The sequence below is a fragment of the Episyrphus balteatus genome, chromosome 3, assembly GCF_945859705.1.
Source record: "Episyrphus balteatus chromosome 3, idEpiBalt1.1, whole genome shotgun sequence".
NCBI classification, from domain to species: Eukaryota; Metazoa; Arthropoda; class Insecta; order Diptera; family Syrphidae; genus Episyrphus; species Episyrphus balteatus.
In genome coordinates this window covers 10,192,524-10,214,875 of record NC_079136.1, presented here as the reverse complement: position 1 = coordinate 10,214,875, position 22,352 = coordinate 10,192,524, and the positions used below count along the sequence as shown (strand labels likewise).

Below are 22,352 nucleotides of genomic sequence, written 5' to 3'. Positions count from 1 at the left end.
TGCTGCTTTTGTGGAACTCTCACTTTACTCCACACGCGTCGTATCGTCATGAAAATGTGATAAAGATAAAAACCTCCAAAGATATATGTGTTTATGTGGGATTGAATTGGGGGCGGTATATGAACTTGTATTTTCAAAATTTAGCTAACGGCATTGCCGCAAAAGTTTTTCTTCGAATTCTCGGCAAAACGAAAAACCCCTTTAACGCAACATCGTCATCATCAGATCGTTTTAAATGAGGGTGAGTGTGTCTGTCGGGTGTTTGGGGGGGGGGGGGGGGACCAGAACAACCCACCTTTATAGAATCATTCTTCCTTCAAAACCCAACTTTTGTAACCCTTATCAGGAATTTATGGAAAACTACTCGAGCACACTCACAGACAGATGAACACTTCCCGAGTTGCTCCGGTGGACTCATCCTCGTAAATCTCTTCTTCAAACATAAGATATTAAACGCTTAAAAGTCATTCGTTTAAGTTAGTGTTCTTGGAATGGTGGCAGGCCTGATCTGGCTGGGGCTAGAAGTAGACAAGATGGTGATGAAGGGAGAATGTCTTTTCCATGTTTCTCCCTAAAAACCACCGCCACCATCCACCTCCAACACCGACAACTTCCGACCACAAGTCTGGGACTGCAAAAGGCATGTGTCTCCTTAAGGATGCCCAAAATGGGGGGAGAGAGGCTCTTGTCTCTCTTGGTGCCTAACCGTCATGGGGTAACAGCAAGCACAGAAAAAACCCGAACACTCCCTCGCTATCAATTATCTTAAGCTTCTTTTGTCGTTTCGTTTGGGAGCAGTTTTGTGTCACCGCTTCGCCTCATCTACTCGCATACCCTCATTTACCCTTATATATATCCTGGCAAAAGCCTGACACTCGAACCTTCGCTACGAAATTGCTGAAGCTATTAGTTTAATTAAGGATTCCACACATTACTCGTAGAGAGAGATGTGTGTTCTTCTTTCCCAGATCCTTGGTTCGTGCTTTCGATATTCAGAAGCGCACTCGTGGGTATCCTTCCATGAATGAATATATGCGCCAAATGGTAAACTTTTATCCTTCTGATTCTGGAGGCAAAAGAATGGTTATGGGTATATTGGTATTTTGGGTAGATATTGAGGTTGTGGGGAGTGTCAGAAAAAACTAACTTAATCATCGACCAATATGAAGTTTTCTTACACGAGTTTATACAGCGCCATCTATACATTGCCACAATTACATTGCATTTATTTGTCTATATCTTTCTCTCTTTCTATTTTACAGATTCAACTGCTATCTGATAATTTTGGTCTGCAATTCGTTCCGGCAATTGCATCGGACACTGCCGAGTACATATGTCTGGTTAATGACAGACATATTCCGGAGGCGATTGTTGATTTATTAGTTCAGGGTGAGTAATTAATTTTATGTGGTGTTTGTTTGTGTTGGCTGTGTGTGTGTGTGTGTGTGCATGTGTGTTTGCTTATTGTTGTTGAAATTTTAGGGAAGTTTTCAAGCCTGGAGGTTCTCTCTACTCTGTTTTTGGCCAAAAAGGATAGGTAAGTTCATATGTTGTGTCACAATATTTCCCTTTTTGTGGTTTTGCATGAGATAGTACCGGCATCAGGCAGGACATAATGTATAAAGTATAAATGATGTGTGTATATGTCTGTGGTGTAGTTGTCTCTTTTTGTATGTTTTAAATGCTTCTGGTTTTGCGTCTAGTTTGCCCAAATTGTTTGAATATTATTCCATAATATTTATGTATTTTCTTTGTGTTTTTTTTTTTTTGTTATGGTTTTCATCAACACACACAGATGTTCCAGATCCACCAGAAAGACCGTTACTGATGAGCTTTACATCACGCTCGGTTAATTTATCATGGGCACATTCACAACATTCAAGGAATACTCCGGTTACACATTTTATCATTGAAACAAGGTAAGTCCTTTGGGGGTATTTTTACATGTTTTAACTTTTATCAATGCATTTCAATTAGCTATTAAACTAGCTATTAGGTACTATTAAATTTACCATCAATGGTAAAATTTGTGCTAAGAATAGCCGAAGGGGGTGAAAGATTACCATAAAACAGGAATATTAGGGTTTCTGATTGAAATTTTTATTACATTATCTACGGGTTTATTCCAATCTGGACACACGAAAAATTAGGTTCAGGAGTGTAGATCCATCGTAACAAAAAATTATAAGTTTTGAGTCGGAAGTAAGAGAATAGTATCAAATTCAAGATATTCAAGATTGAGCATATTCTTTCATACTCAGATATTGGAATTTTTAAGTTTGTAAGTTTTAACGGAGGTAAAAAAAATTCTAATGAAGAAGAAAGATTATCGAAGATATCCATAAACCATAAAATGGACTGCAGGACATGGACGAATAAAATACAAGATCCATTTTTATATTTTCTTTATTGTCTTAATTTTTTTTTTAACCCACAAAGTGACGAAAATGAACAGATTTTTACTAAAACACAATATAAAATACCAGATTGTTCCACATTTCAAATAAGATAATCCAGCTTTCACGAACCTTTTCGCCAATAAGCTTACCTTAACTACTTTTCTTCTACTTTTCCTGTAACTCAACACAGTTGATTTCTAAGATATACGGAAGAATTGAAACGATTCCGACGACTGTGCAGTACAAAAACGATCTTCCATTGGTGTTGTCTTTTTTGGCGTCCCTGTTTCTTGCCTTATGCTGATAGTCGCGGTCCCACAATATTATTTTGACGTGATAAACGTCAGGGGCGTATACAGGATTTCATCTTGGGGGGGATCATGTCAAATGTTTTTTACAAAAGTTTTGATAGTAGTTTTATGGTAGATATCTTTTCGAAATTTCAAACAGCAATACTAATTAAAGAAATGCTTTGGATCACTTACTAAGGATCTTACAATATTATACTCTGATTTCGTCAGCTTTCAGGTATTTATCAGCGGTTTAAAATATAAAACATATATTCAGTTATATTTATTAGATTTTCTTAAATTGATTTTCTAAGGTTATTTTAAATGACCTAAGCTTGCTTAAATATTTTTCTTATCTATTATCGGAATAGTCAAAAAATATTTGGATTTTAAATCCATACAAAACTCTACAACACAGCTTAATTTGTAGCCTATCAATGCCTTATATTTATTATCGAACAAATCAAAATAATCCTAATCCAGCATAGCGGTCCCCAAATATGGGAAATATGGGAAAATAGTTGGTTTGAATACCGAAAAATTTTTTCACTTTTCATGAACGAAATGTTCAAAAACTTCGACATTATAAAAATCATCTTCCTCTAAAGAATTTGGTAGCACATAACAATTTCTTAAGTTTTGAGTTCTTGGGGGGGGGGGGGGGGGGGTTATGACCCCGTGACCCATCCCCCCTTTGTATACGCCGTTGGATAACGTCTTATAAATCGATAAACCATGAATCCACGAAAAAGTGACGCCATTTTCTCCCGTTCCGCCCGAAAATTTTAGCAGTGTGGCATCAATTGCAATTAAAAATAAACTATTAGAGATACAAAGCTTATTTGAAAGGCGAATAGAAATAAAGGATTTTTACAAATTCAATCATTTAATAGGGTAAATATTTGTAAAACGAAATTTATAAACGCGACTTTGTAGAAAGCTGAATTTATTTTTAATCGATAGTTAAATTTATTGTTAGGCTGACAAAGGTATTGAAAAAAAGAGGTTGTCTGTGAAGCCGGTTTACGGACGATGATTTTACGTGATAAGGTCGTAAGAAAGCAGGTTGTGTGCTTTTAAAATGAGCCATTTGAAGCGTTTATTTATTTCAAACAATCATAATTTACAAGAAAAAGCTAAAAAAAATACCTTTTTTCTTTTCTCATTATATTATTTTTTTTTATTTTAAAAGCTCACAAAAAATGTTTACCATTAAAAAGCCAAATATTTCTTCTAAATAATAAAACCATTTTTAAATTTTTACAATGAGCAAAAAGACTGAGATTATGGTACTTCCGACACTGGTATGGTGGCTGTTCATGGCGCAACAGATCTCCACTGGTGGTTTGATGTTTTTCGTAAGTTTCTTGATTTAACATTGTGTAGCTTGTAGTTAGTCTAGCGTTATGTGTGATATACCAACTGAAAGGCAATTGTATCAGGATGCTCATAAATGTTTAATCAAATTTTTATCTGCTCTTGGTAAAAAGTTATAACCTGTTGAACTCTAAAATTTTATTTTACCGTTATCTCAAAATTGTGTTTGCGAAAATGATTGAAATTTCGCACACATACTCCATATATAATATTCTTGTATGTATTAAAGAAAAAAAGGTAAAAATAAAAAACGATGAAAATCGGTTAAAAACGGCCAAAAAACATGTTTTTTAAAAACTTATTTTTCTCCGTATTCAGTCAAAACTCTTTTAACGATTCCAATTTTTTGCACATTTATGCGCATTTATCAGCCCTACTAACTTGAGATTTTTTGAACGCTCCAAAAAAAATCTAATAATCAAAAACTACCCAAAAATACCCCTCAAAAAGTAGGTATTTTTTCAAAAATTCATATATTTCGAAACGCAGAGTGTTGGAAAAAAATCCGTATAAGATGCCTAATTTTTTTTCCTAAATCTTTTACTTGGCACCTTTAGAATTGTCAAAAAAAATTTCCCCTACCCATAATCAACATTTTGTCATACCCACAACACCTGATCAGCGTTCAAACGAAAGGTTATAGCGGAGTTTCAGAATTTTTTTTAAATTTTTTCTTAAATGCAGTTATCCTTAAATCAGTCTCTTATATCTATAACAAAAAGAATCAACTCTCTACGACTTCGCGTTTAGATTTTAGCCCAAATTTCATCTTTCCGTTTTACCCCTGTTTACCCTATCAAATGACGGAATTTTTAAAAATCCTTCATTTGGATTAGGCTTTAGATTATTATCTTTCAAATAAGCTTTAGGATATTTTTGTATCTCTGATAGTTTATTTTTAATTTTGAATTTAAATTTTTTGCCGCACTGCGAAAGTGCGAGAGTGTAATGCTAGAAAATGGCGTCACTTTTTTGTGGTGGCTGCCATGGTTCATCGATTTATAAGACGTTATCACGTCAAAAATTCTAGAAAAAATTCTTAACTAAATTATGAACGTTTTTTTTTTAACTTGAACATTTTATAAGACCTTTGAAAAAGTGTTGATTATAGGTAGGGGATTTTTTTTTTTTGACAATTTGAAAAATGCCATTCCAAAGATAATGAAACAAAATTAGGGTTTTTCTTATGACGTTATCGCACTTAAAATTACCGCCCGTAAACCGACTTTACAGACAACCACTTTTTTTTTTATTTATACATAATTAAATGCCACAGTTTTTAGCAACATTCAATCCTGTTGAAATTTCACGTGTTTTTTAAATTAAAACAGACACAAATGCAGACAAACACAAAATATAATCTTGGCACTCCGAAAACAGATTGCATAAGTTATTGAGACATTTATAAAAGGCTTCGAATTTTTTCCTGTGACGAACTAGTCTCACAGTGTGAATATTAACCCTCTGTCGGCAGGTGTGAATTTGGCGGGACAAAAATAAAAAAATTACGATTTTTTCAAAAAAGTATGGTCATAAAAATGTCTCTTCATTAGGGTGAAAATATTTTTTTTCGGAATTGTGAAAACATTATTCGAATTCCTCGGAAAATTCTACATCATTTTCATGTATGATTCACTATAAAATATTGAGACCGAAAAAAGTTGTAGTGACATGAAAAAGTATGAACCGAATTCGCACCCGTGTGCCTATCACGTCACAAAAAAGAGGTGTGCCTACAGAGGGTTAAGAAAAATGAGCTTAATTCTGATTCTTGAGGTACTCCTTGGTCTGTGTGGAGTCCCATCAATGAATTTTCTGAATAAATTTGTCAACAAGTAATAATTCTCAAAAAAAAAAAGTATTGCTAAAAGAATACCCACAAAGAAAAATTTATAATATCCAGACTTTGATGGTTTCACCCATTGCTTTTTCTATTGAATGTAGTTTTTTAATTGGGATCCTTTTAACCCACATTAGTAATAATCATCAGCATCATTTTCAGGTCATCCTTTGATCTAATACCAATCATGGAAATTAAAATCTCTCCAAAGTGTTTTGTTGGGTTATACACACAATCAGCTAATCACTAAACCACAACTCGTATATATATCCAGTAATCAAATGCATGGTTGTCTGAACAGAAATCTCACTAATTCTATGAGAATTCAAAACATGAAAATATATTACATAGATTTTCAACGCAAGGGAGAGTATGAAGGGTTGAATACACCTTTTTAGTATATTTTACAAAAGTATACCATGTTCCAGTGTTGTAGGTATGAAAATATATACATATATATAATGGTTTTAGCCACACTAAATACAACACAAAAAAAAAAAAACAACCAACTCGAATGCATAATATTAAAACAACGCTCTCCTTACCATGAAATTCCAAAACAACATTATACAAAATGAAAAATATCCTTTCAGTTCGAAATTCCATAGGAAATGCTCTCAAATCCCCGCTAGACCATTTTTCAATGCAATTTTCTCTCTCTCTCTCTGAAAACAAAAAATAAATATAAAATAAACCACTACCATTACCAGTGTGACCGCGCTCTACTGGATGCTGATTAAATTTAACACAAATTATACACACATCCTTTTTTGAAACACACATCAGCACAACAACAACAAAAATCTGATAGAAATAAAAATAAACCAAAAATAAAAAACCGTTAAAATAACGAGAATGATGGCCAAAAAAGGATATAAGGACCAAATTGCACCGCACTGCAATGTTACACGACGAACATGTTCGGTTAGCAGCCGACAGGATTATTATAACCACTCAATGCCGCCGTCCAGGATTTGAACATTTATGTTCAGAGTTTATCAACAACTCACATGAATTGTGACCAATAGGGGGATTAACTTCAGTCAGACTAAAGTTAGCTACCGCAAATGGAACTTTTCTGCACACTTCGTCGTCCTTCATAGTCGTCCATCGTCCATTGGGATACATCGGTTCCGAAGAATTATATGTGGAATATCCTTTTTTTTTTCTGTATTGAAATTAATACCAAAACCATGAGTTTTTAATTCGTGTAAAAGCATTTTTATCCTGTTGTACGAGTATTATGGCAATAGTTAGCGACGACGAGTGAGGGCGTGGGAAGTTTTTGCATTGACCAAAATCCGAGACAGCTAGTATGTGAATTTATAGATCGAGTTTAGTTCAGTATATTGAGTTCGCTAACACCACCGCTATGCTGCCACAACCATCACCATTTACCATCACCACCACCAACTACCACCGCCAGTACCGTAACTAATTCCCAAATGGATATGTAAAATCTCATGTTTCGTCCTGTGCAGTTCCAATTTTTTTCTGTTTTCTATAAAATATTTTTTCCCGTTGAGAACAAACGAGATCAGTATAACTACCTATACCGACAACCAACTAACACACATTTATAAATAAATGTATGCCACAGCAGCAAAAATAATTTCACTAAAAAGGACCTCGCTGGAATATTCTATTCTAAACTATTTAAAATATTTCACTGCATGTCCTTTATATATCCTTTTACATATGAAAATGAAAATATATATACGAACAACTGTGAAAGTTGTTTGCATAGAAGGCAAAACAAGGATGCGAGTTTTTAGCGGATTATTATGTTGATGAAGTTTAGTTTCGCTATACACTATGTTAGTATGTGAGAATATGTGGAATATTATCCTTTTGTGTGCAATGTTTTAACTCGAGGGGGATTCGTCGAAGCTCGTCAAATCTGCATTCGAAAGTTCTCTATATGTGCATTTTGTCAACTTGAAAAAAAAAAAAAAAACAAAACCCTGAAATGTTCACAGAAACTCATACAAAAAAAAAAAAATGAAAAAAAAAAGTAAAATATTCAACAAGACGAATTATTTACCAGTGATTTGGATATTGTTTCGATTTCTATGCACAAAAAAGTTTGGTAGATATAATATTTTAAATGTTAGAAGAGAAGAGATATGTATAGCTGGAATCCTCGTTGTGTGTTGTGTGTGATTACAAGGCGGAAGTTTGTGCTTGGTTTCACACTTTGTGCATCAATTCCAGGATCAACTCGATGCTCCATTAAAATAATGTTTGTGTGTGTGTGTGTGTGTGAAGCAAATGAGAAAGAAAAATATATTCAAGTGAATTTACACTTTTTTTTTTTACTTTTTGTTGATTTCTGGACATTTTGTGGATGCGGATTTTTGAAAAATAGATTTATAATGAATCTATTGTGTAATGGAGTTGTCCTCTTTTAGAGGAATTAAAGTTTAAATTATTTTTTAAATATCCCATTGTCTGCAGGAACTGGAAATATTATTCATGCATAAAATCTGTTATTCGGAAATGTATTGAGTAATTATAAATAGCTTAGTGCTGATGTAATTGATTGAACAAAACGGTAAATTATTTTATTGCAAAACAATTCGACTTGAGTAGCATTTTTGTTGATGCTGAAGTGGTTTGTCCTTAATATAAAGCATACACAGACTTCTTAATACCAAAATAAATTTATTGCATCTGCATTTTGTTTAACAAAGCACTTGAAAAGACTATTATTTGTTTTTGATTCTGTATCAAGTTCGTTGCTCAGCTCTTTTGTTTCATGAGACAAACGAAATAAATGATTTTTTTGAAGACAACATCAGATCTGGACTTTTGACTGCAGTCTCTTCTGAAAATATGTTGTTGTAGTATTGAATGGAGTTAAGGAGCACTGTGGTTCCCGTTGTTCTCGTTAGTGAATTTTTTGACAACGTTTTCTTGTTTCAAGTTTTGGTCATACTGTACAAGGCTTTGTTTCTCCAGAGCTTTGGTAATTGATAATTACAGAGAGTCAATAGCAGCATCGAATTCCATATCCTTCAAGTTTTGTTCTGCGGTTTTAGCGTAATAGTTTATGCCAATCCGGTTTTCAGAGGGCAAATGTTGAAAAAATTATTAGCAGCATGAGGGTGGTGGGGAAATGTAAGATAAATTGTATATGAGAGTGGAGAAATTAACTGTTCACAAGCGATTTGTACGAAAAAGTTGGATGTCAAAAGATTTTAAGATTTCTGTAAAAAGTAGATATTCCTATCAATCAAAGCTAAATACAAAAGTTTTAGATAAAAAAAAGATCAAAATGTTCTACTGAAATCATTTTTTTCTCTTATGAAAATTGCAATTTCTTTTATCTCTTACAAAAATAATTGCATTTTAATAAAACTTGGTTTATTAAACTTACCTTTTATTGTGATTTGGATATTTTCATGTTTCTTACCAAAATGTTCATTTTTCATTTTTGGATTTTTGACAAATTTAATATAAAAACTAACCTCTTTTTCAATTAAAAAAGTTACTAAAAAAATTTTTGATATTTAAAAATTTTGGAAGCAATGTTTTAGATTCAAATTATTTATTTAAAACGGTGTATAAAAACTGCACTTTTATTTCTGAAAATATTGGGAAAAATCAATCGATTTTTCCGTAAAAGACAGAAGTATTTGCCATATAGGTAATTCAAATTTTACTTTTTGCATCTACTGGGACTTGAACTCACATGCCTTCAATTTACTATCAGAGGAAAATAGAGAAAAATCTAGTAAAAAGTAGGGAATTTTTGGACGCATTCCGTGTTCTCCACTAAATGCAATAAAAAGTTGAGTTCAAGTTCTTCAAAAATTTTACACTTAGGTATGTATCAAAATTTATGGTAAACTCAAATTAATTTATTTTCAACACCAAAAACCAAATTTTAAAAGAATTGAATTTCCTTTTTTTCGAAAAACATTCTTGGTTAAAAGTGTTTGTAGAATATTCTTGTAGAGGAGTTAAATACAAGCATTTTTTTGTTATGGGAGAGGGGGTCCATCTCCCCCCGTTTAAGAGGGAGGGTAAATTTTCAAAAAAAAAATACATAAAATTATGAAAAAAAAAATTAAAAACGAAGGCAAAACTCACAGTTATGAATGATATATTTTTCAAAAGCTAACATTTTATACTGAATTCTTATTTTTAAATCAAGTTTTTTTAATAAATAGTTTTTGAAATAATCGATTTCAAAGTCAAAATTTGAGAAAAAAAAGTTTAAAAACACATAGAATAATATTTTTTTTAAAGACTGTTTATGTCAATACAAAATTGATTGATAAATCCAACTGTCTCCATTGATTCTTTATCAAACTAAAAAATCCTATCAATCGAAACATAAGGAAACAACTTTTTTATCAGATTTTTATTTTTTGGGTATTTTAGATAACTTTGGCATTAACAGTGGCATTAACAAAAACGGGTTTTGAAATTTAACACATAGAATTAGTTGGAAGCTTAAGGTGTCTGAAAACAAAAATTAGATGCCCCTGTAAGTATTAAGTTAGCACTGGTGGTGCAGGGAATTTAATTTTAAATTTAGACACTTAAATATCAAATATTTGTTTCTTAAAATTTTGAAAATTATTTAAAAAAAAAAACAAGAGTAAATACTATTTACTATACCTGTTAATAACAAAAAACTCCACACAAAAGACGCTTCAAATTAACATTACAATCCATATATTTTGTTTTTGATTATTTCCATAGTAGTTATTTTTCTGGAAGGCTGGATCGAAAATGGAAAAAAGATGTATGAGTGTCGCAGTTATGCGCAGCAACTTAAAACGCTAAATGAAAGCTAATATATTAAGCTTTAAAATACATATAGATTCTGAATGGAATAATGCGGTATAATTTAAAATTTTCTCCACTTTATGTACAAATAAACACAAAAAAACACGATTTTTCAACTTTTAAGCACAATAGCAAAATATTGAACATCATATGAAATGAGATTTTACCTAAATTTATATGCTTCTATATTATATTTAATAAAAATCATACGAAATTTTCAATAATAAATTTAAAAAAAAAACACTTATAAAACCATATTAACCAAAGCACCTTTAAACCTCAATTTTACCTCAAAAAATTACAAATTCCAACTTTAAGATCAGTTATTTTTTGTTTGCATTAAAATTTAATTAATGTCCCATTCTCCCTACATAGAAAATATCAAGTTTTCTTGAGTTTCGTTAAATTAAAATTAAACCCTCCCATCAAATTCACATTCTATACAGTTCATTAACCGTCTTAAAAAACATTATCAGACAAAAAAAAACATTTAAGAGTCTTCATCAAACATTTGAATAATTTGAATATCAAAGCGATAAAACTATAAAGAAGCTTCGTTTTAATGATTTCTCAAGAGAAAACTATACTCACTTTAGTGCGTCGTCTTGGTGGGTATACTCTTCCACTTTCACCCCCTTCATAAATTTATTCCTACGAAAAGTTAAAATTCTCAACAGACCCGCATATTTTATTTGCTCCTTGTCTATAGGTAAACTATTTACCAACCACCCATATCCATTAAGGAATTTCTTTTACAAAGACTGATAACATCATTAAAACTGCCACCACGAGCCTTCAAGGATTTACAAAAAACTAAAAAAAAAATCACCTCCAACACCACAAAATAAAACCCAACGTCGACGTCAGACGACGAAGAAAGACAACGACGACGAGGACGCCCAACCGACGTGATGTGTGCAAAGAAAATCAAATTAATCAAAATTAAATTAAGCCCTTCTCCACTCCATCTCTATATGGAACTTAGATTGACGAACCGTAAGTGCAACATGCAATCAAAGTGAGGATGAGAAAGGCATCGTGTAATAGTGTGTCATGCCACAGACGATATAACAAGACTCTGCTGAACCTTTATACCTAACCTATAGCTAGCTCGTAAATAGATCCTTGGTATATATCGGGTGGAATTGGGGGGAGGGTATGGGTACGAGTATGATCTATCTTGTATCTATCGCCTATTTAACCCTATTTTATGTCATCATGTCCTTATACAAAGATGTGTGTGTTTATATTTTGCTTTATTATTATTATTTTCCAGAGTTGGCGAAGAAGGACCCTGGGACCAAGTGGCGCAAATTTTCACTAAAACTAATGCGACATCATATCAAGTGACAGGCCTTATACCGTTTACGGTCTATAGCTTTCGTCTATTGGCTGTTAACAAATTGGGTGTTAGTCCTCCGTCCAAAGAGTCCTACTACATTGTGACACTACGTGAACGTAAGTACAACTATGCATGAATTTTTATATCTATATATGTAAGTGTGTGTGTACTTGTATGTATATTTTTTATAATGTTATAGTGGTTATAGAGGTCGGTATTTTTTTTTTCTTTATGGATATGGTTAAAAAAAGGGGGGGGGGATTTCAATGTATTCCACCTAACTCAACCCCCCCCCCCCCCCACACATAATTTAACATTTAGGTTGGCTTATAAAAATGGTCATGATATATGTAGGGTTGTGAACTCAAGGGTAATAGAGGTACTGAGGAGGCTTAGTGGGGGGTTCAATTTGAGTAGATATATGTGGTATGAGCACTTTCAAACAGAGAGATAATTTATGTAAATATTTTTTTTTTTTCAGTTAAAAGGTTTGCATATTTACACCAGAATTGATCCAAAGTGAACTTTTCTTTTTTCTCTTTAATTTAAAAAGTTAAAGAGATACCGTTAGTAAAGTAACTTTATTATGAGTTTTACGAATATTTCACTTTAAGACAGTATCAAAACGACTTTCTATATAGAACTATTTTTAGAAATTGATACAATACCGGGCTCAATTTTTGTTCGATTTTAAGGCTTAGGTACCTACTATTTGGTCCAGGAATTTTTAGTCTTGTTTCTTCCTCACTATTGTTTTGGTAGTTTCGTCCGTCATACAAATAAATCATCGCAGTGATAATTTAAATCCTATTGTGAAAATTATGCATATAAAAAATAAGTTCTACTACACTGAGGGAAAAAAACACAACGTAAAATGTAAAATGTTCAACGTTGATTTAATATTGAAAAAATTTACATGAAACTTCTTCAAAATAAAATTATTGAAACAACGTAAGAATTTTTTTTATTTTTGTCGGACTTCAGCTTTTGTTGCATTTTATCACACTAATTTCAACAGTGAGATAGCACGTTGGTAAAGCATTCGCCTAGTAACCCAAGAGTTGTAGGTTCGAATCCGAGCGGCTGCCCATTTTTTCGTTTTTCTTTTAATAAATTGATGCTTTTTTAAAGTTAAACCACTTTAAACTAACGATGTTCTACTTTGATTTTAAAATTTTCGTCTTCAACGCAAAATCATTTTGAAAAATAGTTGAATCAACGTGGTTTTCGTTGATTTAAAGTTTTTTTTTCATTCAGTTAGCTCCCAAAATAGTGCAACGCAAAACGTGACTCTGTGCTAGAGACACTTTGGTGCGCTGCCTCAAAATTGAAAGATTTTATTGAAGCCTATAAAACCACAAGACAATAACTTCTCAGAAAAAAACATTTTTTGTATTTCTGGAACATAAAGTTTAAACTGTGTGTAGAATATGCAGTACCTTGCTTTCAGGCTGTGATTATGTAGGTACATTGTTTTTAAATCAGCTATGAATTACAAAAATCAGGTATAGGTATGTATTTGTACAATTTTTTGCATTTGCGAAAAAAATTCCGTTCGACACTCAAGTTAGAAACTAAGGTTGCACTGTTCTATAACTATGAATTAGTGATGGGAGCTATCGAATAAAAACTATAAAACTATCGATTGTTGTTAAATATTCATTCATTCGATAGTTGTAAATCATTCATTAATTCATTCACTTAGTTACTATTTTCATTCGAATAGTTTTTTCATTCGATAGTTATTTTCATTCGAATAGTTTTTTTTATACGATAGTTTTTTCATTCAAATAGTTTTCTAAACGTTATTTTTTTCATTCAAATAATTTTGTTAAACGATAGTTTTTTCACTTGAATAGTTTTTTTATACGATAGTTTTTATTAGATAGTTTATTCGATAGTTTGTTCGATAGTTTTTATTCGAATGAATAAATGAATGAATGAATGAATGAACTATTCGATAGTTCAAATCATTCGATAGTTCCCATCACTACTATGAATAAGTATGCCAAAAATAAGGGTAACGCGGATTTTATTTTACGCACGGTTTTTCTCTACAAAATTGACAATATTACTGAACTAAAAGTGAAATGAAAAAAAAAAACTGAGCTAGTTATTCGTTCTGGTATTTATTCTGTAAAGTTTTCAGAAAAGCGATCATTTTGGTAGCTATTTAGAAATTTTCAATTATCGCAGTCAGCTTAAGTATTGTTTAGTGTTGAATGCACAAATGCAGCCATGCTATCGCTATCAAAAATGGAATAAAAATCAGAACAAGGGCTGTAAAAATATCATATACAAAAATGCATTTTGAAATTAAAAAAAAATATTTAGGTAGGTATTGCAAATAAAATAAAATGCACGACTGGGGTCGCACGTACTTGCTCTTGCAGTTCAAAGCACTTTTATGTTAGTCTACTTGTAGATTATAAGAGCTGCCTCTATATATGTATATTTTTAAGAAATTTGGTTTATGTATAGAGGAAGAGCCGACACGGAAACTAAAATTTGTTAAATACATTTTTTTTTTGTTATTTGACTTTTTTGAGAAAAACAAAAAATGCAATTTTATTGAAATTGCTTTGAATATTACGTATGCATAAATTAATCAAAATCGTTAGAGCCGTTTTCGAGAAAAGTGCAATAACTCAAAAATTTTGTATGGGAACTATACGTTCTAAGCGAGATATTAAAAAACAAAAAAAAAAAAACAACCTTGGAAATTACGAAAAAAACATCTATACCAAATTTCAAGAAAATTCGTTCACCCGTTTAGGCTGTAGCTACTTGTACAGATGGACGCACCGACGCACAATGGGACCAAACGACCAAAACCATCTCAAAATTGGTTTTAACAAATGTGATAATTTCAAAAAAGTAATGATTGTTTAACATAATAGAAATGTGCGCCATTATGATAGCATACATCGTTTTTAATATATTTTGGATAAAAGTAGGTACTTAAAATGAGTCTCGAACCTTACATTTCAATTTTTATTGTTTTTCGTCCAATTTTATATAACAGTTTAAACTTAGTTTTCTTAGAAGTTTGTGAAGAAACCTTATAAGTGTTGTATATCAATAAAAAGGTTAGAATATCTACACTATAAATCCGTTATTTGTTTTTGAATGTACTTTAAATTGATTGCTTAGAAAAAATAACAATTAATGGGAAGTAATTTGGACAACTTTAATTTTCAATTGTAGATTTCTCCTTTGCCGACGACGAGTCGAGTTATGAATGAATTTAGAATCTCATTTTACTCAAAATTAAGGAATAAAAATAAAATTTTGCGCATATTTGCGCCATTTTGATTTACGGTCAAAAGTGTATAAAATAAAAATTTTCCAAAAATGTTTGCAAATATTTTTTTTACTGTCATCTACAGGGTGTCTCAAAATTAATGATTCAAATGAAATATTCTGATAGCGGGCTCTTAAAATTTGGTAACTTGTTTTTCCCAAATATTTACGGTTTTCGATTAAATGCACTTCTTGTGAAATTTCGAAAAATTCCTACTTTAAAACAGTATTTTGCTTCCGATGTTCATAATTTATTTTTGTTTTTTTTTACAAATATGTTCCTAAAACAATAATTGACAATTAAGAACAATTGACAAATAAAAAAAAATTATTTCGCTACAAATTAGTTTAAACAAAAGCCTATGTTTTTTATTGTTTTTTTTTTACCCTGAAAAACCTTGTTTTGTTGAATTCAGAATAAAGTATCTTTCATCCTTCAATTTCCGAATTTTGTATACTTTTTTTGAAAACTTTGATAACTAGGCAAGTTATAAAAATGATAAACCAGTTTCAAAATGTACAATTTATTTTTTAAAGTGTTGCTCTAAAATAAAAGTAAGAAACTGAAATTCATTAAAACTGCTAACTAATTTGCAGCGATATGGTGAACAAAATAAATAATGTTTTGATTAAATAATTGGTTCTTATTTACCAATGTTTCAGTGCATTTAATCGAAAATGGTAAGAATTTAGATATGTATTTTGAATTATTACTTTTGGGATCCCCTATAAAAGGAATTCCCAACAAGCTTGACCATCTGAACGGATTTCAAGTCCCATTTTCTGCCGCAAATCAAAATCTGCAGATTTGATTTTATTTAATTTCATCCCATTTTTTCAAACTATTATTTTTTTACGCTATTTTAATTCTTATCTCAAACTATTGTTTTATTTAAAAAGCCTTCTCTATATAAAATATAAATTATTTTCATTTTCTATTTCGTTTTAATACTTTTTTCCTCTTCATCCGTTTTTTTTTTGTTTGAGTTTTATAAAATACACAATAATTTTGATTTTATTAAGAAAGTGGTTAATTTAGTCTCTACGTTTTTGGATACTTATCCCTTTCACATTTTTTCTTTCTTTTCTTACTTATAAAATAAATTCTACCTACAATGAATTGTATATTATCTTTCATTCGTATGCTTTTTTTGAATTAATAATCTTTTAATTTTTGCTTTCTTATCAATATATTATATATAGGATAACTTCACTTATATTTAACACAAACTAAAACGACTTAAAATATAATTTTGTATATGAATTAAGCTATTAATTGATGAATTTGAGCTTTTTTCATAATTTCTGTTTTTGAAAATGTTATAATAAATACATACATAATTTTTTTAGTTCTGATTTTTATTCCATGTTGAAGCATATACATTGTAGTATATTTGTGCCAAATTTCAAACAAAAATATTAAGAAACAAAAAAGTTATGGAATTTTGAGATGATTTACATCGTTTGGTCCCATAGTGCGACGCACAGACCGACGGACGTCATGACGAAACCCACTTTTTTGGACTTCTCCATCATCGTAATGTTAGTTTTGATTAAAACCTCGAAATTTTTTTTGACACGAAACCAATACTTGCCCTATTGAGCAAGTAAAAATTGTATTGCAACTGAAAAAAAAAAATGTATTCGCCCATTCCAAAGTAACGGAGAGGACATATTGACGCTTGTTTCCAGTTTATCTCGTTTAAGAATTAATCTATTTTCTTCACGAAAAACTAATTCAAACAAATTATTCACAGATAAGGACGGTAACGGAGACGACGCGTACTAGTCTTCTAGAATATACACTTTATCATGTGCTCTTAAGACTCATCAAGTTTCAAGAAAAATATTTCTTCTTCAAAGAGATAAACTAGATAACAATCGTCAATATGCCCTCAAATTAAAAATGGAATGGCAGTATATTGCAACGGAAAAATATTTGCATTAAAAATATAATTGTTGCAACTAAAAATACTGTACATTAAAAAATATTGTTATTGAAAGTGAAAAATATTTGCGTCAAAAATAAATAGTAAAAATTGTAAGAAATTCGACGAATATTAAAAAAAGAATATTTAATGCACACATTTTTGTTGAATTTTTTTTTTTTTCAATGGAGAATATTTTTTTTTTTATGCAAAATATTTGTAGATATTTGTATATAAAAATTTTATTTTCAACGCAAATATTTTTCAGTTCCAATATAACAATATTTTTTAATCCAAAATATTTTTAGTTGCAACAAACATTTTTTTAATGCAAATATGTTTCAGTTTTAAATATTTTCTTTTAATGAATTTTATTTATATTTTATTATATTTATTTAATTTGTAATGGAAAAGAAATGCATTAAAAAAAATGATTTTTTACAACCTTGTTCAGAACCTTCTCTGATTTCGGTATATGTATTTGATGGTTTAAGGTTTAACTCTATCAAATATTATACACTTTGGCTGAAAAACAAGTGATTTTAGTGTTTTTTAGTATTTTATTAGGGTTGCCGAGTACTTGCGATGTGGAACCCGACATTTTGTTAGATAGAAAAGAGAATTATCTAAAATATGGTGTATAGTTTAGCTTTCTAGTGCCTACGAAGTTATACTGTTTTGTTCAAAGAAGATTTTTGTCAGTGTTATTTGAATAGGGTTGCCACATTTGTAGGCTTACGTTCTTTATATTATTTTATTATTTTCAATATCAACTTATCTTTCATTTCATAGCAATTGTAACCCCTAACCTTGAGCTAAGTAACTCGACGGTCGCCGCCGCTTGGACTAAACGCTTTGTCACCATGCAACTATCTTTCCAGATTGATATGAACTTCTGATAGTTTTTTTTTTTAAGTTACATATTCCTTTCTATATCCTTCCACTTGAATATTAGTCAATTTTGGTTCGGCCTTTAAGGGTTGAAAAAAAGTTATTGACACATTTTTTGACTAATCTAGTGAGAATAAGAAATTGTCGAACAACGCAACCAACATTGGGATTTTGTGACGTGTTGAAGAAGAGTTCCTAATTACTGCCATCCTTAGCTCACTGGGTTGTAAAATATTGAACTGACTTAAACCAACCAAAAAGTACTAAACTTATCCCGAGAAAATTTCAAATAAGGTAGATTAAATTACTCCAAAGCAAAAAAAAACCGTCTTGTTGTCCAATAACCTCCAATCACACTACCAACAATCAGACCTTATCCATCCACTCTCCACCGCAAACAGCAAACATCATTTGAAATTCGACACAACCAATCAGATAAACAAAGACCAACAACAAGCACCCAAAACGACCTATAATATCGCGATCGCGACTAGGACAAATCGTGAACAAACACCAAAATGGCGGGACGCGTTTACGTCTATCTATGTTCTGTTCACTCACTATCTACAATTCTCGAAGTGTTTATAGCGGCCAAAACGCAAAAGGATACCTGCCATTTTGTTTGTGTGATTAAAACTTCAAGCAAATACCTACTCACATTGCCAGATAGCAAATAGCATCATGGTCAACATTGGGTCGACGTTCGACGCCGACAGCGACAACATACAACACCGAACGGCCAACTCGCTATTGTACCTAGTATATCGTCCTTATTCGATGGATGATTAAGTTCAGGAGGCAGCAATGAGGTCAAGGGAGGGAGGGAAGTGTAGTGAGTTAGTTTGGAAGAGGCGACAAAGAATGAAATTTACACAACTCCATCGCCACGCACATGAAAACAAAACGCTCTAAATACTTGAAAAGATTGGATGCGCTGCGGTTTGAGTTTTTGGTGGGGAGGCGAATGGAGTGGAAATTGGGCAAACATTGTAGGTATGTGTAGTGACAAGGACGAAGAATTTAGCAACAACTGTTTTCATTCCACCATTAACAGAGCGTAGAAGAGAGGCAAGTACCAGAAATAATCCCAATTGCTCGCCAGGAATTGAATATCCTTGTTGGCTTGGCTTGGCCTGACTCATCGTCATCATCGTCGTTGCCGTTGTCCTTGTCGTTGGTATTTTATCTTTATATCCACCGCGTTCTAGCAAATTCATTCAGTTCAGAGGTTGTATCCTTATAACTCTTCGCAGGGAAGAGTCCAGCTTTTGAATAAGTTTTCACTATGATCACCCAGAACCCAGCTAAAATAGATATACTCTCTCTTTGTATAGGTAGATGCTGGCCAGGGATAATGAAAAATCCCTGCTGTACATTTTTTGTAATGAGACGAAAAACTCTACAATGTCATTGTTTCATTATGATTAATTTACTTAAAACGAAAGAGAGCGAAAAAAAAGAATGAGAATTTAATTAAAAACCGTTTTTTGACGAATTGTTTCTCTGCATAGCGGGTTGCTTGCTAAATTTGTTAGTACTTTGAACTTTTTTGTCTCTTTTTTTTTTAGTTTTAAGATTTTCACAGATGCTTCACGTTCTAAGGAATATCTTTGTAGCTGTATACATAGTTGGCGTATCCTTCTTACAAGTCGCCATTGAAATTCAATTTGAAATGGTTTGCAGTTCGCAAAGATGCAGACAAAAACTGAGATTTCCAATGAATTCGCCTTCAAGTTATAAAACATTATAGTTTTTTTTTTTTCGATATCTGAGAGAAAGTATTGGTTTAATAAAAAAAAAAAATAAACTATTTTAAATTTTAATTAAAAACTGAATTCAAATGAATGAAAACCCTTTCTTTTTCATATATCCTTCAAGGAGTTTTTTTCATTTTTGATTTTATTACCTATATAAAATTAATTATTTTGTTATGTATTTTATTGTTGCACTATTTTATTATTTTATTTTTGTTTGTTTTTATTATTTATCACTTATTATTTTACTATTTTTATTATTTTATATTTTTATTATTTTAAAAGTTTTATTATTTTAATATTTTATTATTTTATTTTTATCATTTTATTATTTTATTGTTTCACTATTTTATTGTTTTATTATTTTACTATTTTATTATTTGGTTTTGTTTTATTTTATTATATAATTTTGTTTTATTTTATAATCTTATTATGTTACACGGTGCGACACTGAAAATACACCCGAGAAATAACATAGTGTAGGCTGTTCGTATGGTCGAATAATGCATAAAAATATTTTTGTTATATTTTTGGAACCCTCAATTTTTTTTTTATTTACAAAAAACCATTTTTACAGACCTTACGATGTAATCTATCAATATTTCAGTCAATTTTTTAACAAATCTCAATATGTTATATGTTTTTGGATAGAGGATTTCCAGACCTTTTGAATGATGTATAGAAGTCTATTGTTTAAACAAATTAAGTGCAGGTTTTTATCCCACAAATCTTGAAAAAGTGATTTTTTTCCCAATTTTTTCAACTTTACCCAATTTTTTTTTGCAACATAAAACAAACAAAAAAATAAAGTAAGGTTATATTCTGAAAGAATATACATTTAAGCACAAATTGGCGTATTTTTTTTTTTTTGAATTTGACCAAAACTGCGGAATCTATGCTATTTTTTCGTAAATAGAAAATGTAGCTTTTCATGATGTGAATTGCAAGGTGCACAATAGGGTGTTCGTTATTTTAAAATAATAAGAATTTCTATGCTCCTAGGATCTTATATGGTTGGAAATAAACTAAAAAAAATATTCCCCAAGTTTCAAGTCTTTAACTTAATTCTAACCCGTGCCGCCAAGCGGTTGAAGTTTCTTATGGGAATAACATGGAGTTTCCTGGACCTTGTTCCATCAATTTTAAATTCCAGCCAAACCATTCGTTCAAAAAATTTAAAACTTTACAGACTCAAATTTAATAAGTGTAGCTATCATGTGAAAATTTTTCAGATTTTTAATTGTTATAATTTTAGAGATTTAGCTTGGTAAAAAAGTCATTTTTTCAGACTTTTTCAAAAATCGCTTTTTAAACGTTTAATGCCAAAAATTTAAGAAACTTACATTTTTAATTACAAATAAGCATAGCATGTATATTTAAAATTCAAATTCAATTCATAGTTATATAAAAAATTTGTTGTGTATTCATTCTTCAAGTCACATCGATATTCAAAAAACGTGTTCCCAAATTAAGAAAAAGTACTGTAGTAAATAAATAAAAAACTAGTTTATTATATAACTTTGAATTAAATATAAGTTTTAGATAAACATACTAAGCTTATTTGTGAATAAAAATGTATGTTTTTTAATTTTTTGACATTAAACGGGTAAAAAGCGATTTTTGAAAAAGTCTGAAAAAATTACTTTTTTTACAAAGCTAAATCTCTAAAATTATAACAATTAAAAATCTGAAAAATTTTCACATGATAGCTACACTTATTAAATTTGAGTCTGTAAAGTTTTAAATTTTTTAAACGAATGGTTTGGCTGGAATTTAAAATTGATGGAACAAGGTCCAAGAAACTCCATGTTATTCCCATAAGAAACTTCAACCGCTTGGCGGCACGGGTTAGAATTAAGTTAGAGACTTGAAATTTGGGGAATATTTTTTTTAGTTAATTTTCAACCATATAAGATCCTAGGAGCATAGAAATTCTAATTATCTTAAAATAACGAACACCCTATTAGCATAGATTCCCCAGTTTTGGTCAAATTAAAAAAAAAAATACGCCAATTTGTGCCTAAATGTATATTCTTTCAGAATATAACCTTACTTTATTTTTTTGTTTGTTTTATTTTGCAAAAAAAATTGGGTAAAGTTGAAAAAATTGGGAAAAAAATCACTTTTTCAAGATTTGTGGGATAAAAACCTACACTTAATTTGTTTAAACAATAGACTTCTATACATCATTCAAAAGGTCTTGAAATCCTCTTTCCAAAAACATGTAACATATTGAGATTTGTTAGAAAAATGACTGAAATATTGATAGATTACATCGTAAGGTCTGTAAAAATGGTTTTTTGTAAATAAAAAAAAAATGGAGGGTTCCAAAAATATAACAAAAATATTTTTATGCATTATTCGACCATACGAACAGCCTACACTATGTTATTTCTCGGGTGTATTTTTTTTTTTTTTTATTTTGTAG

General features: G+C 30.8%; 1 protein-coding gene across 4 annotated transcripts in view; it reads left to right on the top strand.

The window, feature by feature from the left end:
• The window catches only part of LOC129913305 (tyrosine-protein phosphatase 99A), a 504,456-nt gene that overhangs the window by 165,261 nt on the left and 316,843 nt on the right, over positions 1 to 22,352 (top strand). For all 4 annotated transcript variants that reach the window (XM_055991910.1, XM_055991907.1, XM_055991909.1 and 1 more), the window contains exons 3-5: positions 1,263 to 1,389; positions 1,796 to 1,919; positions 11,983 to 12,164. In XM_055991910.1, coding sequence (XP_055847885.1) covers positions 1,263 to 1,389; positions 1,796 to 1,919; positions 11,983 to 12,164 — 433 coding nt within the window. The remainder of the gene's footprint in view (positions 1 to 1,262; positions 1,390 to 1,795; positions 1,920 to 11,982; positions 12,165 to 22,352) is intronic.